The sequence below is a fragment of the Microcaecilia unicolor genome, chromosome 2, assembly GCF_901765095.1.
Source record: "Microcaecilia unicolor chromosome 2, aMicUni1.1, whole genome shotgun sequence".
NCBI classification, from domain to species: domain Eukaryota; kingdom Metazoa; phylum Chordata; class Amphibia; order Gymnophiona; family Siphonopidae; genus Microcaecilia; species Microcaecilia unicolor.
In genome coordinates, this window is record NC_044032.1 from 128382290 (window position 1) to 128398415 (window position 16126).

At 44.6% G+C, this 16126-nt stretch overlaps 1 protein-coding gene across 1 annotated transcript in view; it reads right to left on the minus strand.

Annotated features, from left to right (window-relative positions):
- Nucleotides 1-16126, minus strand: part of LOC115462291 (pentatricopeptide repeat-containing protein 2, mitochondrial-like) — a 66414-nt gene that overhangs the window by 28355 nt on the left and 21933 nt on the right. Inside the window, 1 exon segment of the mRNA XM_030192301.1 lies at nt 9945-10023. Within this exon segment, the coding sequence (XP_030048161.1) occupies nt 9945-10023 (79 nt within the window).

Below are 16126 nucleotides of genomic sequence, written 5' to 3' on the forward strand. Positions count from 1 at the left end.
AGTGTGATGTGAATGGGTGGACTAAAGACCTCATCGCGGCCAGCATTTCTTTAATGGAGGCTGATCTCGTGGGCTATTGACGCAGCCATGGCTCTTACATTGTGAACCATGAAATGACCTTCTAGGGCCAGCCCAGTCTGGCATAAGTGAAGGAAATGCAATCTGCCAGCCAATTAGAAATGTGTTTCCTGATTGCGACCCCCATCCTGTTGGGATCAAAAGAAATAAAAAGTTGGGTGGCCTGTCTATGGGGCCCGGTCCTTTCCATATAGTAGGCCAATGCTCTCTTGCAATCCAAGGTGTGCAAGATGCTTTTGCCAGAATGCGCATGAGGTCGGGGAAAGAATGTTGACAAGACAATCGACTGGTTCAGATGGAACTCCCGACATCACTTTCAGCAGGAACTTAGGGTGTGTGTGGAGGACTACTCTGTTGTGATGAAACTTAGTATAATGTAATAAGTAGCATCCATCACTAAGGCCCGAAGCTCACTGACCCTACAAGCTGAAGTAACAGCCACCAAGAAAAGTCAAGTTTTTTAGATGGCAGGAATTCAGTGGCTCAAAAGGAGCTTTCATTAGCTGGGTGAGAACGACATTGAGATCCCATGACACGGGTAGAGGTTTGACAGGGGGCTTTGACAAAAGAAAACCTCTCATGAAGTGAAAAACTAGAGGCTGTCCAGAGATGGGCTTACTTTCTACAGGTTGATGATAAGCACTAATTGCACTAAGGTGAACCGTTACGGAGTTGGTCTTGAGACCAACTCAGATAGTGTAGAAGGTATTCAAGCAGGGGCTGTGTAGGGCAAGCAAGGGGATCTAGGGCATTACTCTCACACCAGATGGCAAACATCCTCCACTTGAAAGAATAGCATTTCTTAGTGGAGTCTTTCCTGGAAGCCAGCAAGACCAGGGCGACACCCTCTGAAAGATCCAAGGAAGCCAATTTTAGGCTCTCAACATCCAAGCTGCGAGAGCCAGAGACCGGAGGTTGGGATGTAGAAGAGACCCCTCGTTCTGCATGATGAGGATTGGAAAACACTCCAATCACCACAGATCTTCTGAGGATAACTTCAGGAGAAGAGGAACCATAATGCCGCGGCCAGTACAGCAAGATCAGATTCATGGTTCTGCTTTCTTGCTTGAGGTTTAACAAAGCCTTCCCCATTAGAGGCATGGCCGTCTTTTTGATACCCACCTTTTTGATGCTGCTTTTAACTCCTAACCCTAATTCACTTGTTAAGAACCTTTATTTTTCATCCCCACTTTAATATTCCCTTATCTCATGTTTGTACTGTTTGTCTGTCCTAATTAGATTGTAAGCTCTGTCGGGCAGGGACTGTCTCTTCATGTTCAAGTGTACAGCGCTGCGTATGTCTAGTTGCGCTTTAGAAATAAGTAGTAGGAGGAGGAAGGCACCTGATGCTAGTCTGTCATGGGCCAATCCTGGAACAGAACTGAGGGACCTTGTGGTTGATCTGAGTGGCAAAAGATCTACCAAGGGGTGCCCCACACTCGGAAGATCTTGCGGGCAATGCCCATATTGAGAGACCACTTGTTTGGTTGCATTATCCTGCTCAGTCTGTCGACCAGGGTACTGTTTGTGCCTGCCAGATAAGTGGCTCGAAGGAACATGCCATGGTGGCGAGCCCAATGCTACATCCGGATGGCCTCCTGACACAGAGGGCGTGATTCGGTGTCCCCCTGCTTGTTGGTGTAACACATTACAACCTGAATGTCTGTTTGGATGAGCAGAATTTGATGGGATAACTGATCTCTGAAAGCCATTAGAGCGTTCCAGATCACTGAGAGCTCCAGGAGATTGATCTGAAGACTTGTTTCCTGGGTGTACCAAACACCTTGGGTGTGAAGCCCATCTACATGAGCCCCCCCCCCCCCCCCAATCTCAGGAGAGATGCATCAGTCACTAGCACCTTTTATGGCTGAGGAATTTGGAATGGAAGTCCCAGAATCAAATTAGATCAAATGGTCCACCACTGAAGGGAGCACACAACCTCTGGGGACACTTGACATCTTCCAGGCTCCCCGTGGCTTGATACCACTAAGAAGCTAGGGTCCATTCAGCTGATCTCATATGAAGATGTGTCATGGGTGTAACAACACTGTAGGAGCCATGTGGTCCAACAATCTCACATCTGCCAAGTTGAAACCTGCTGAGAGGCTCGAACAGTGGAAGCGAGTGCGACAAGAGTGACCTCTCATCTCCGGAAGGAAGCCTCGAACCTTCTGAGTATCAAGCAGGGCTTCTATGAACTCCAATTGTTGGACAGGGCGAAGATGGGATTTGGGATAGTTTAAAACGAACCCCAGTAGCTTGAGCACCTGAATAGTCATCCACATGGACTCCTGAACATCATCTGAAGAGTGCCTTTACCAGCCAATTGTTGAGATATGGGAACACATGGACTCCCAGTCTGCACAGCGATGCTGCAACTACCACTAGACATTTAGTGAAGACCCTGGGAGCTGACACGAGGCCAAAAGGCAACACACAGTACTGAAGTGATGTGTTCCCAGCTGAAATTGTAGATACTTCTGGTGGACTGGAAGTAACGGGATGTGAGCATATGCATCCTTTAAGTCCAGAAAGCATAGCCAGTCATTTTTCTGAATCATTGGGAAGGGTGCCCAGGGAAACTATCCCGAACTTTTCTCAGACTAGGATTTGTTCAGGGCCTTTAGGTCTAAGAAGGGACACATGCCCCCGTTTTCTTTTACAAGAAGTAATTGAAAATAACAAGAAACAGCATAAGGAGTGTCAAAGCAAATGCAAGGCACAGATTAAGAAGGCCAAGAGGGAGTATGAAAAAAAGATAGCATTAGAGGCAAAAAACATAGTAAAAATTTTTTTCGGTATATTAAAAGCAGGAAGCCGGCAAAAGAATCGGTTGGGCCGCTGGATGACCGAGGGTAAAAGGGGCGATCAAGGAAGACAAAGACGTAGCGGAGAGACTGAACGAATTCTTTGCTTCGGTCTTCACCGAGGAAGATTTGGGTGGGATACCGGTGTCGGAAATGGTATTTCAAGCGGACGAGTCGAGAAACTTACTGACTTCACGGTAAACCTGGAGGACGTAATGGGCAGTTCGGCAAACTGAAGAGTAGCAAATCTCCTGGACCGGATGGTATTCATCCTAGAGTACTGATAGAACTGAAAAACGAGCTTGCGGAGCTACTGCTAGTGATATGCAACTTATCCTTAAAATCGAGCGTGGTACCGGAAGATTGGAGGGTGGCCAATGTAACGCCCATTTTTAAAAAGCTCCAGGGGATCCGGGAAATTATAGACCGGTGAGTCTGACGTCGGTGCCTGGGAAAATGGTAGAGGCTATTATTAAAAACAAAATTACAGAGCACATCCGAGAACATGGATTACTGAGACCAAGTCAGCATGGCTTTTGTGTGGGGAAATCTTGCTGACCAATTTACTTCAATTCTTTGAAGGAGTGAACAAACATGTGGACAAAGGGGAGTCGGTTGATATTGTGTATCTGGATTTTCAAAAGGCGTTTGACAAGGTACCTCATGAAAGGCTACAGAGGAAATTGGAGGGTCATGGGATAGGAGGAAATGTCCTATTGTGGATTAAAACTGGTTGAAAGATAGGAAACAGAGAGTGGGGTTAAATGGGCAGTATTCACAATGGAGAAGGGTAGTTAGTGGGGTTCCTCAGGGGTCCGTGCTAGGACCGCTGCTTTTTAATATATTTATAAATGATCTAGAGATGGTAACTAGCGAGGTAATTAAATTTGCTGATGACACAAAGTTATTCAAAGTCGTTAAATCACGACAGGATTGTGAAAAATTACAAGAGGACCTTACGAGACTGGGAGACTGGGCGGCTAAATGGCAGATGATGTTTAATGTGAGCAAGTGCAAGGTGATGCATGTGGGAAAAAAGAACCCGAATTATAGCTACGTCATGCAAGGTTCCACGTTAGGAGTTACGGACCAAGAAAGGGATCTGGGTGTCGTCGTCGATAACACACTGAAACCTTCTGCTCAGTGTGCTGCTGCGGCTAAGAAGCGAATAGAATGTTGGGTTATTATTAGGAAAGGTATGGAAAACAGGTGTGAGGATGTTATAATGCCGTTGTATCGCTCCATGGTGCGACCGCACCTTGAGTATTGTGTTCAATTCTGGTCGCCGCATCTCAAGAAAGATATAGTAGAATTGGAAAAGGTGCAGCGAAGGGCGACTAAAATGATAGCGGGGATGGACGACTTCCCTATGAAGAAAGACTAAGGAGGCTAGGGCTATACAGCTTGGAGAAGACGGCTGAGGGAGACATGATAGAGGTATAAAATAATGAGTGGAGTGGAACAGGTGGATGTGAAGCGTCTGTTCATGCTTTCCAAAAATACTAGGACTAGGGGGCATGCGATGAAACTACAGTGTAGTAAATTTAAAACAATCGGAGAAAATTTTTCTTCACCCAACGTGTAATTAAACTCTGGAATTCGTTGCCGGAGAAAGTGGTGAAGGCGGTTAGCTTAGCAGAGTTTAAAAAGGGGTTGGACGGTTTCCTAAAGGACAAGTCCATAAACCGCTACTAAACGGACTTGGAAAATCCAAAATTCCAGGAATAACATGTATAGAATGTTTGTACATTTGGGAAGCTTGCCAGGTGCCCTTGGCCTGGATTGGCCGCTGTCGTGGACAGGATGCTGGGCTCGATGGACCCTTGGTCTTTTCCCAGTATGGCATTACTTATGTACTTATGTACTTATCCCTGCCCTTCCTCCTGTGGTGGAACGGCTCAACTGCATGGGCCTTCAGAAGGGCTGAGAGTTCCTCTGCAAGTACCTGCCTGTGCTGAAAGCTGAACGAATGTGCCCTCGGTGGCAATTTAGAGGTTTAGATACCAAATGAGTGCAAATCTGAGATGGACTATTTGAAGAACCCACTGGTTGGAGGTTATAATGGCCCCTTTCGTGGAAAAACTTCTGTCTCACACCGACTGGCAAGTCATCCGGGACATACACAATTAGTGGGGCAATGGTTGGGCCTGAGACACCAAGAATGGTTACCTTTCCCAAGATTGTCTGACTGCACTGGGTACAGTGCTTAAAGCCACTGGAAGCCTTCATGGACATGGAAGGAAAAACTTCCTCGGCTAAATTAAATGAAGCAACGGTGCCTGAAAAGGGGAAAGGCATAGCAAAATGAAGGGAAAAACCCCAGCCGAAGTCAAGGCCTAAAAGTGGCTGAATGACAACAAACAAGAAAGGAAACTTAAAACTGGGCAAAATAAACTAGAAACTAAAGGAAATATTTAAAAAGGGGGTTCCACAAATGGGAACACAAAAAACCCCCGAAAAGAGCAAAAATGAGGAGATGGTTAAAAAAACAAAACAAAACCACCCCTCTTCTCACCATGGTAGAAAAGAACTGAGGAGACTGTGTTCTTGTGGCAGGTGGGAAGGCACTCACACATCCACGGTGGTGCATGTGTTGCACTCCACAAAGCTCTACTTATACTACTCATAAGTTCGGGACTAGGAAACAAGGGTCAGCGTCACTCACTTGTGAGAATCTATAAGCCTGCTCATCCTTGAAGAATAGGGCTTAGACTGCTTAATTAATGTTTCTAAACTGGGTTGGCATGGCCCATAACACACTGATCTATAATAGCAAAATAATAAACGGTGAATTTGCACCATCTACTGGACAACACTATTATGAGGACAATTTAATTCTAAATTAGCTCATACCACAGGTATTCCTATCCCCTAAAACCTTATAGGCCATCATCTAGAAAGAGAGTAGATGTCAATATCCTGTCTATAAAATATCAGAGAAACAACCATTTTTATATTTCCCCCCACTCCTTTTCACATTTCTCACTCTAGACAGCATAATTGTGTAACACCACAAAACCATGCTAGATCCAGGGGGGCATCTTCTGAGTTGTTCCCTCAGTGTTACTCTTTACAGCTGACCCAAGCTGCCACAGTAGCAACAACTGCCTTAGTACCTGCCTCAGGATCAAGTGTATTACATCTATAATGTGCCCAACCCTGACCAGTCCCAAAACTACAGAACTATGGCCTGAGCTACAGAGTCCAACCTACACATTTGAGACAGCAATTTGGTTGGGATTAAAATAATACCATAAACCTATAAGCCTAAATACCACCTCAACACAAAAATGCCTATCTTCCAAGATTTTCCTCCTGAAAGCCCTATGATTTTTAAGAGTTCTAACATTAAGCCTAGAAAACCTACAGTAAATTGAATCACTGCCTCTCAGCATAAGTTCAAAGACGCCTGTTATGACTCATTTATTCCATAAACAAGTATTTTATGAAAATGGATAGTACTACTAAGGTACTGGGAATAAGATCCTAATAAAATTTTCCACATTATCTTATAGTCATATTGATTCTATGCGTAAGAACAGTTAAACAAGTTTTGAAGACAAGCTAATTTTCAAAGAAAAAGCATAGGCATACTTTCACTGTAAAACTTACCATGAGTACAAGGAACCAAAGAATCTATGGAATTTTGTACAATATTCATATTTCTGACTGCATGGTAGGCAAAAAGTGGCTTCTGTAATGGGCAGGGCCCCTGGTCTCCCATGATTCCACTGCTGCAAAATTTGTCTCTTCCTGCAGAATGTACTGGTTTCAATCGTTACAGGGCACCAGGAACTGGATTTTGAGGGGCTGGACATCCCATAGTGTTGGTATATTCGAACTTCCTTCTCTATACGCTGATCATGCAGCAAGAAGGAAGAGGATAACTGCATGTTAGTCTATGTCCTTCTCTCTTACTGCCCTAGGTCTGACTGCTGATTTGAACCACCAAGGACACCAGCCAGCCCACAGTTCAAATAGGCAGTCAGACAGCAGAAGAAAATATGGCCCAATATGCATCACCTCCATGTCCTCTCACCATGTGATCATTGTGGGGGATTGGGACAGGAAAGACCATGAAACATAGCGAGGAGTAAGTTAGGTACGGAAAAAGGGGCCTTGTAAGACAGAGGATGGGAAAAGAAAGGATGTGAATAGGAGAGGGGCTGGACAACTCCATCTCTTCTTTTCAGATACCTTGCCTTTCCCAAAATACCAAACCACTTTCTCCTCCCATCCTCCATACTCCCCTATGAACCCCAAACCTTCTTTTCTTTCTGCCGTGTTCTTTCAAGACCCCAGAATCTACCTTCCCTCTCCTCCCTCCTTTCCTATCACAATCTTTTCTCCTTCTCTTCCACCATTCTGCATCTGGTGACTGAGTAATTTCTTCTACAATGGGTTTCGGAAACACCAGGCCCCTGAACTTGGAATCTTCAACTTTTCTGGTATTTTATCTCCAATGTGCTACTAGTCAGCTCATGAAATGATGGTGTGTACTTTGCTGGTGGGCACGCACAGGGTTTGAGTGTAGACAGAGAACACATGCATTTGTATAGATTACACACTATTATAGTTTACACACATATCTGATAAACATTAGAACAGAATTTCACACCATCTTTAGGAGCACACAGCTTAACCTGTTTGTTAACCCTTGAAGCACTTGCAGATGTGTTGCCTATTTTTGCACAACACATGCCGATTTATTGAAAATATTTGTCACTGTCACGGGGAATCTTCCCTCAAAGCCTGGTAAATCATCATTACACCAATACCAAAAGATCCCAACCACCCAGAAAACTGGGTTCTAACTACAGACCGGCGGCCTCCATCCCATTCTTTACTACTAATGGAAGGTACGGTGACTTCAGAGCTCAACCACTACCTGGACTTGTACAGTATCCTTCCAGCATCCCAATCCAGATTCTGTGCACTTTTCAGCACAGAAACAGTTTTATGTTCCTTGCTGGACCACATCTGACTACTGCTAAGTGATGGAAAAGGCGCACTCCTATTCCAATTTGACTTATCCTTAGTGTTCGACCTAGTGGACCACACCCTCTTACTAAGGAATCTCAAGGACATGGGGATCACAAGAAGGGTTCTAAAATGGTTCAAAGGTTTCCTGAAAAGTAGGTCATATAGGGTCAAACTGCACACGAACTTATCCTTTAACTGGCGCAATAGATGCAGGGTCCCACAGGGCTCCCCACTCTCCCTGGTACTATTTAATGTTTTCCTCTGATCCTCAAGCTCACAATTAGACAGCAATGGCTTCATCCATTATATCTACGTGGATAATATCTCAGTGTTAATCCCCATCCAATCAATCTTCAAATTGACGTACCCATCAATGAATCACCCTGCTAGAAATGGATGTATGATCACACACTAAAGCTCAACACTGTAAAACCAAATTCTTATGTTTCAACTCAAAACCAGAACAAATCTCCAAGATGATTACCATCAACCAAGTCGACTTTACCCTTTCTACAATAATCAAACTTAAAGGCGTTCAAATTGATAGCGCACTTTCCCAGGAGGCACAAGTTAATGCCTTAACTAAAAGTATTTCTTCCTAATTAGAAAACTCCATTTGGAACCACTTCGAAATCAACCACTTTGAACGATTGGTGCAGCACTGTTACTATCATCTATTGACTACTGTAAATCAATATACTTGGGCTGCACAAAAACTTTACTGAAGAGACTACAAACTATTCAAAACACGGTAATCAGATTAATCTTTGATCTATCAAATTTGACAGCATCTCCCCTTTCTACATCAAACTACACTGGCTACCCATAGAGGCAAGAGTATCCTTCAAATTGGCATGCTTCCTTTTCAAAACACTAGAAGGACTGATCCCCAGCTACCTACTAGCTCACTTCTGCATCACAACCTCTGCAAGAACCAGAAGACAAGGAACTGCCAACTTTTTCACCTTCCCCTCGTCCAAGGGTAAGAAGAGACACATGCTCTTCGACAAATCTCTTGCCATCCAAGCAGCTAGACTCTGGAAAGACATTGCTGGAACGTTCTCCCCTTCACAATCATACCTCAGGTTTCGAAAAAAAGATTACAACTCTTTTATTTAAGATGCATGTGTTACATTAGAATCCCAATGAACCCCAAAGCAATCCACTGTAAATCTCAAGAGGAATGTTCTGATCTCTACAACCCTTTAAGATGTCCGCTTAGAACAGGTGTTAGCGGGATATAAGCCCTAATGTAATGTAATGTAATATACATGAGTCGGACAAATTTCTTTGCTAGCTTTTGTTACTCCTGAGGCAGATGTTTACAACTGAAACACAGATCTGTGTCAAGTATGGAAATATTTTGTGTACCCCGCAAACTCCTTTTTTAAGTAATAGAAATCAGGCAATCTTTTTATGTATTTGTTCATTTTAGAACATTTTGCCATCATTGATTTTATTGTCTACTAATAAACACAATTTTATGTATGTTAACTCACCTCTGTAGTTGGCTGGAATTTAACTGGTCCCTTCCTAAGACTGTTCTTTTGATTTGTATATATTCATAGGGGTTGTTTCTCCTTTCCTTTTTTTGCTTTCTCTTGTAATGTTCACACCTGCCACTTACACAACTATGTATCTATTTGTCTTTATAAAACAGGCCTCACATAGGTGCCTTAAATGGTATTTTAAATAGGTGACCCCTGTATAAAATGACCCTCCACATATGCAATTTAACCCAGAAAAGTGTGTGTTCCCATATAGCAGGTGGACATGCAAGCACATCATTTTCCTGAGTTAATTTTCAAAGTGAAAGTACACACACTTTCACTTTGAAAATCAAGCGAAGCCTGAACAGTAGAGCCAGAGGTGCCAAAAGGCTGCAGCGCTTATGTGTGTTGGGAAATAGCTGGTATTTTTGGCCCTTAGTTTTGCTTAGGTCGATCAACTGCTCAGCATTTATAATTAGGTTACTATCAGATGTAAATATTTTTCTTCTCACTTTATCTTAAGTGGGTTTTCACATTTCAATGTCCCAAACTGTTAAGGTGTGGATTTTAACAACAAAACACTTACGTTCATAGTGACCCTTTGAAAATGCCATATCCATCAAAATATTGAATGACGTACAATCTGAAAAGAAGCCTTTCAGTTCCTGGAAGATGACAGAACAGTAAGTCAGATAAATTATTTTGATGTATTTGACCACATGTATCCTAAACAGATCTCCCAAGTTGCAATATGCTGTAATACTACAGAATTATACAAGCAGCTGTCTCCAGGGTGTATGGTCCGGTAAGAAAATGTCTGGCACATGGGCACCATCAAAATCTCCAAAGATAAAGACAAAAACAGAACGCTCTTGTTACTATCCAATTCTAGATTTTTGTAAACTGAGGCTCGGTTTACTGAAGCTTTTCTCACATGGTTTATACATTGTTTTTAAATTAAGTAAATACATGTCTGTATCTAAGGAGAAAAAAGTCTAGTAAATCATACCCAAGGTGACTTGCTCAATGTCAGACAGCGAGTAAGAAGTAGAAGAGATGTCTCCTTGTGTCTCTAGTGCTGATTTATCTTTCCAATTTCTAGTCATTAAAGTAGTTTAAATAATGAGGTGACTCATAGGTATAGCTTCACATATACAATCTTTGAATTGTATATCTGCAAAGAATACAAGGTAAAATATATTTATTAACTGTTAGTAAAATGATCCTCCCACAACTGTTAGTGCTTGGATTTCTTGCTTAGTTAACATAAATGGAGGAGATGTCTAATGGGTTGAGCAATGACCAAGACCAGGCCGTGCCGATGCGGTAAGCGAGGTAAGCGCCGCAGGGGGGCGCCGCCGCGTGCTTACCCTCGCCCCGGCGCCCCAGCCCAATCGTGGACTTCCCTGCTGCCCTCACAAGCGTAGCACTTTTGCGAGGCAGCTCGGGCTCTCCCTCCTTCCTTCCTTGGTTCCCGCTCTGGCTCCCCGATCAGCAGCCCCCCCCCCCCCCCCGCGTTTTAACCTTTACGCGATGTCAATCAATGAAGAACGCACAACAGACTCGTTTCCAGCTTCTCTCTTCACACAGTGTCCCGCCTTCAGCGTCAGCGATGATGCATTTCCTGTTCCCGCGAGGGCGGACACTGTGTGAAGAGAGAAGCTGGAAGCGAGTCTGTTGTACGTTCTTCATTGATTGACATCGCTGCCACGTCGGAGAGTAAAGGTTAAAACACCGGGGGGGGGGGGGGCTGCTGATCGGGAGCCAGAGCGGGAACCAAGGAAGGAAGGAAGAGCCAGAGCTGCCTCGCAAAAACGCTGCAGCCTGCCACATGTAGGGGGAGGGCAGGGGAGAGGAGAATTGTTGGCCATGTATGGATGCAGGGCAGGAGAGAGAAGAAATCACTGGACAGGAGGGGAGAGGGCAGAGCAGGGGAGATAATTGCTGACATGGATGGAGGGAGGGCAGGGAAGAGAGAGAATTGCTGGGCATAGATCGAGGGGACAGGGGAGAGAGGAAATTATCTGGAGATAGATGGAGAGGGCAGGGAGAATGGAGAGTTCCTGGACATGGATGGATGGATGGAGGGGAGGGCAAGGGAGAGGAGAATTCTGGACATGGATGATGGGAGATGGGAAGATGGATCTGGAGATGGGAAGGTGGTAGAACAAGAGGACATGAAATGAGATTGAAGGGGGGCAGACTCAAAAAGATGTCAGGAAGTATTTTTTCACGGAGAGGTGGTGGATGCTTGGAATGCCCTCCCGTGGGAGGTGGTGGAGAAAAACGGTAACGGAATTCAAACATGCGTGGGATATGCATAAAGGAATCCTGTGCAGAAGGAATGGATCCTCAGAACTTAGCCGAAATTGGGTGGCGGAGCAGGTGGGGGGAAGAGGGGTTGGTGGTTGGGAGGCTAGGATAGGGGAGGGCAGACTTATACGGTCTGTACCAGAGCCGGTGATGGGAGACGGGACTGGTGGTTGGGAGGCGGGAAATACTGCTGGGCAGACTTATACGGTCTGTGCCCTGAAAAAGACAGGTACAAATTCAAGATAAACTCATATCTTGGGCAGACTAGATGGACCATGCAGGTCTTTTTCTGCCGTCATCTACTATGTTACTATGGATGGATGAATGGGGACAGGGGAAGAGGAAATTTTCTGGAGATGGATAGGAGAGGGCAGGGGAGAACGGAGAGTTCCTGGACATGGATGGATGATGGATGGAGGGGAGGGCAAGGGAGAGGAGAATTCTGGACATGGATGGATGAATGGGGACAGGGAGAGAGGAAATTTGCAGGATATGGGTGGATGGATGGAGGAGAGGGAAGGGAGAATGGAGAGTTGTTGGACATGGATGGATGGAGGGGAGGGACGTCAGGAAGGAGATGCACATGGATGGAGGGGAGGGAAGAGAGGAGAAATGCTGGACATGGATGGAGTGGAGGGCAGGGAAGAGAGGAGAAATGTTGGACAAGGATGGGGGGAAGGAAATAAAGGAAGATGCACACGGATGGAGTGGAAGGGAGAGAGGAGAAATGCTGGACATGGATGGAGGGGAGGAAGACAAAGGTTTAGATGCACATGGATGGAGGGGAGGGGTGAGGAGAAATGCTTTATATGGATGGAGGGGAAATTGCTGAATTTAAAGGCTGGATTGGAACACTTTGAGGGCAGATGTTGAAACTGGAGAAAGGATAGGGTGGTAGACAGGACGCATAAGGACACAGAAAGATGGTGGACATGGTGAGAGAAAAAAATATCAAATGGAAAGAAGACACTGGGACCAAAGCTAATAGAAAAACTAAATGCTCTGACAGCAAAGGTAGAAAACATTTTTTATTCAAAATTTATTAATTGGAATATGTCAGCTTTTGGAAATGTACATCTGTGATATTTTGCATGTAAGTTTCAATGTTTCTAGTATTGCTGCATGCTGAGTCTGACTTCTTGTATTTTGCCTTCATATCTGTTAAGCCATGTGTTTTTCATGTGTGATCAAGATGCAGTATTCTGCTAGCGTGAAGTATTTGCAGCCCTTTTTGTTTTATTTTGGTTTCACTAGGTTGTGTACTGGTGTTTTAGAGCCCGGTAATTATAGTGCTGCCTTTCCACACATAAAGGTTGTAGCTCGTCCTGTCCTTGGAATTAGTGCTGTTATGGTTTGGTAAGGCTATGAGTGTGTTTTGCACAAGTTTGTATATAGTGTTTTGCAGTGGAGAGATTGTGTGTTGGCCTTACTGAGGTGGCACCAAAACACCAGAAAGGGTGTACAGCGTAAATCATGACACACTACCTCTTGAAGGATCTACATATGGTCGTTAATAAAAGGAGCTCATTGTGAACACTAGCCACCCTAAAAGGGTGTTTTTTGGCTCTACACGTATCATGATATTATGATCCCTTGTTTCATATTGTTGACGGTCTGCATGTTCCGTATGGTGGTATATTGGTGTATTAGGGTCTTCCCAGTGTAATATTTATGGTACAGTAAGGTTCTGAGTGTGTTTTTGCACAAAGTTGTGCATAGTGTTTTGCAGTTGAGCGATTGTGTTTAGTATATGCTTTGAGCAACCACTTTATTCTTTGACATATGATACATATCTAATATCTAAATTTAATAAAAGGTATTAACTGTGACTTTTATTTTTACTTATTTTTTTTCTGTGTGTTGTCAAACACTTATGAGGTAAGCTCCGCCCCTGGCCCACCCCTAACCCCGCCCCCTTTAGCCTCCCCAAACAGTTGGGCCACCGACCGCCTATGGCAGGCGGATGGGAGGGCAGAGAGGCATGGATGGGAGGGCAGCAGCAGGGCCCAGGAGAGGACAAATTGCTGGAAGGGAGGGGAGAGAGGAGGATTGCTAGCTATGGATGCAGCAGGGAAGGGCAGAGAGGACAAGGATGGACATGGGGGCCCAGGGAGAGTACAATTTGCTGGAGGGAGGGGAGGAGAGGATTGCTGGCTATGGATGGAGGAGGGAAGGGCAGAGGGACAAGGATGGACATGGGGCCCAGGGGAGGACAAATTGCTGGAAATGGAGGGAGGGGAGAGAGGAGGATTGCTGCTATGGATGGAGGGAAGGGCAGAGAGGGACAAGAATGGACATGGATGGGAGGGCAGGACCCAGGGAGAGAGAAATTGCTGGAAATGGATATAGAGCAAGAAATGAAGAAGAAAGGAGGAAAGTAAAGAAATAAATGGAAAGGAAGCCCTGGAAATGGAGTTAAGAGGACAGATAGCAGCAGACTCAGATACTGGGCCAGCATGATCGGAAAAAAAAGTCACCAGACAACAAAGGTAGAAAAAAATTTTATTTTCATTTTAGCGTTTGGAATATGTCCACTTTGAGAATTTACATCTGCTATCTTATTTTGCAATGTATAGCAATTTGTTTCTAAGAATATTGCTGACAATTCCTGTCAGTGTGGCAAGTGGTGAGCATCATTTTCACCGGGGGGGGGGGGGGGGGGGGGGGGGGGGGGGGGGGGGGGGGGGGGGGGGGGGCGTGATCATTTTCGCAGGGGGGGGGGGCGCCAACTGATAGTCTGCAGGGGGGCGCCAGAGACCCTAGGCACGGCCCTGACCAACACCCAGGAAGCCTGGTTCAAATCCCATGGCAGCTCCTTTTGATCTTGGGCAAGTCACTTAGCCCTCCATTGTCTCATGAAAAACTCAGATTATGAGCCCTCCAAGAATAGAAAAATATCTACTGTACCTGAATGTACACTGCTTCAATGGCTTTTGGGCTATTTGCCCCTAAGCTCATTTTTATGCAACTGACCCTGTGGCACATAAAGTATGTTAATGGCATTGGCATGCATTATATAAAGGACCCCCGCACCCCCATGTTGTCTACACATACTAAAACCATAGCTAATCAACTGAAGCTTCAAGATGAACTTTATTAACTCTCAGTGGGGAAAAGTTTTAGATAAGACTGCATAAACTTTACATAGGTTTGACTGCTACAGAATAATGCATATTGTCAAACTTTGAAGACTGAAGAAAAACAGAGGTCCTCACTGCAGCGCTGTGAAGAAGTCTACCAAACGGACATTTTTTACATAACGATGCTACTACTGACAACTGTGCCACTTTCGGGTCTAACTTTGCAAAGTTTGAGAAACCAGACTAGGCCAGATCTGCCAACACACAGATTGGAGAACTGGCTCAGGAAGGAACATACTCTCCTCCTAAGCTCTACTGAAATAATGGCCGAATACATTATACAAAAACACTACATTGCCAAGGATACCTCTTTATACTGCAAACATGAAAGGTCCAAAAGCTTTTATTATTGTTTTAAACAGAGTGATGTTAACTTGTACGTTATAGCTGCAGTTCAACAGCATGTTGAACAACTTCGTTTGCTAGGATTACCTCCGTATGAAATATATAAATTAGGTGCAAAAATTACAGTGGAGCCCTTTTCAAAAGTGCAGTTTGTGCCCAGAGTACTGTATTGCAACACAAGTTAAATGAATTGACAGATAGGAGATGAAGTGCATCTGTGCTATTGAGGTGGAATTAACTGATGTGTGCTATGGGGTCCTTTTACCAAGCTGCAGTAAAAAGGGCCCTGCGGTAGTGGCTGGGGTGCAACGGGTACAAAGCCCCTAAAAGACATGGCCTTGTGGCAAGATTATTGTTACCGCTGGCCATGCGGGGAGAGCACTTACTGCCACCCATTAAGGTGGCGGGTAAGGGCTCCCGTGGTAACCTAGAAATTACAAACTATTTCCGTAGCGCATGGGTCCAAACTCTGAAAGCATGTAACTGAGAAGGGGGTGTGGCCATGAGAGGGGCACAGGCATGTCAGGGGCATTCTGAAAAGTTACGCACATTGTTACAGAATACTGCCTCAGCACCCGTAACTTGGGCGCCAGCATTTACAACAGGTTTCAGAAGGCGTATGTCTGGAATAGGAATCGGCACTAAGTACATGCGCCTGCCATAGAATTGTGTTTAGCACCAATTTTTTCCGGAGCCAAATTTTGAGCGCCATTTGTAGAACTGCACCGTTAGCATAGAAATTAGTGTATACTAAGTGGAAAGCCAGTGCAGTAACTGTTAGTGCAGCTCTGCAGTGCAGTAATTCATACAATGAGTGCTTAATGTACTTCAGTAAAAGGGCCTCAATGTGGCAGGCCATGAGCTTTAGAAATCAAACAGATCTTTTTCAAATATTATCTAATGCATACTTGTATTATTACTGCTGCACCACACTTTACACAAAGGCATCATTAAAAGTACCAATGTGCTT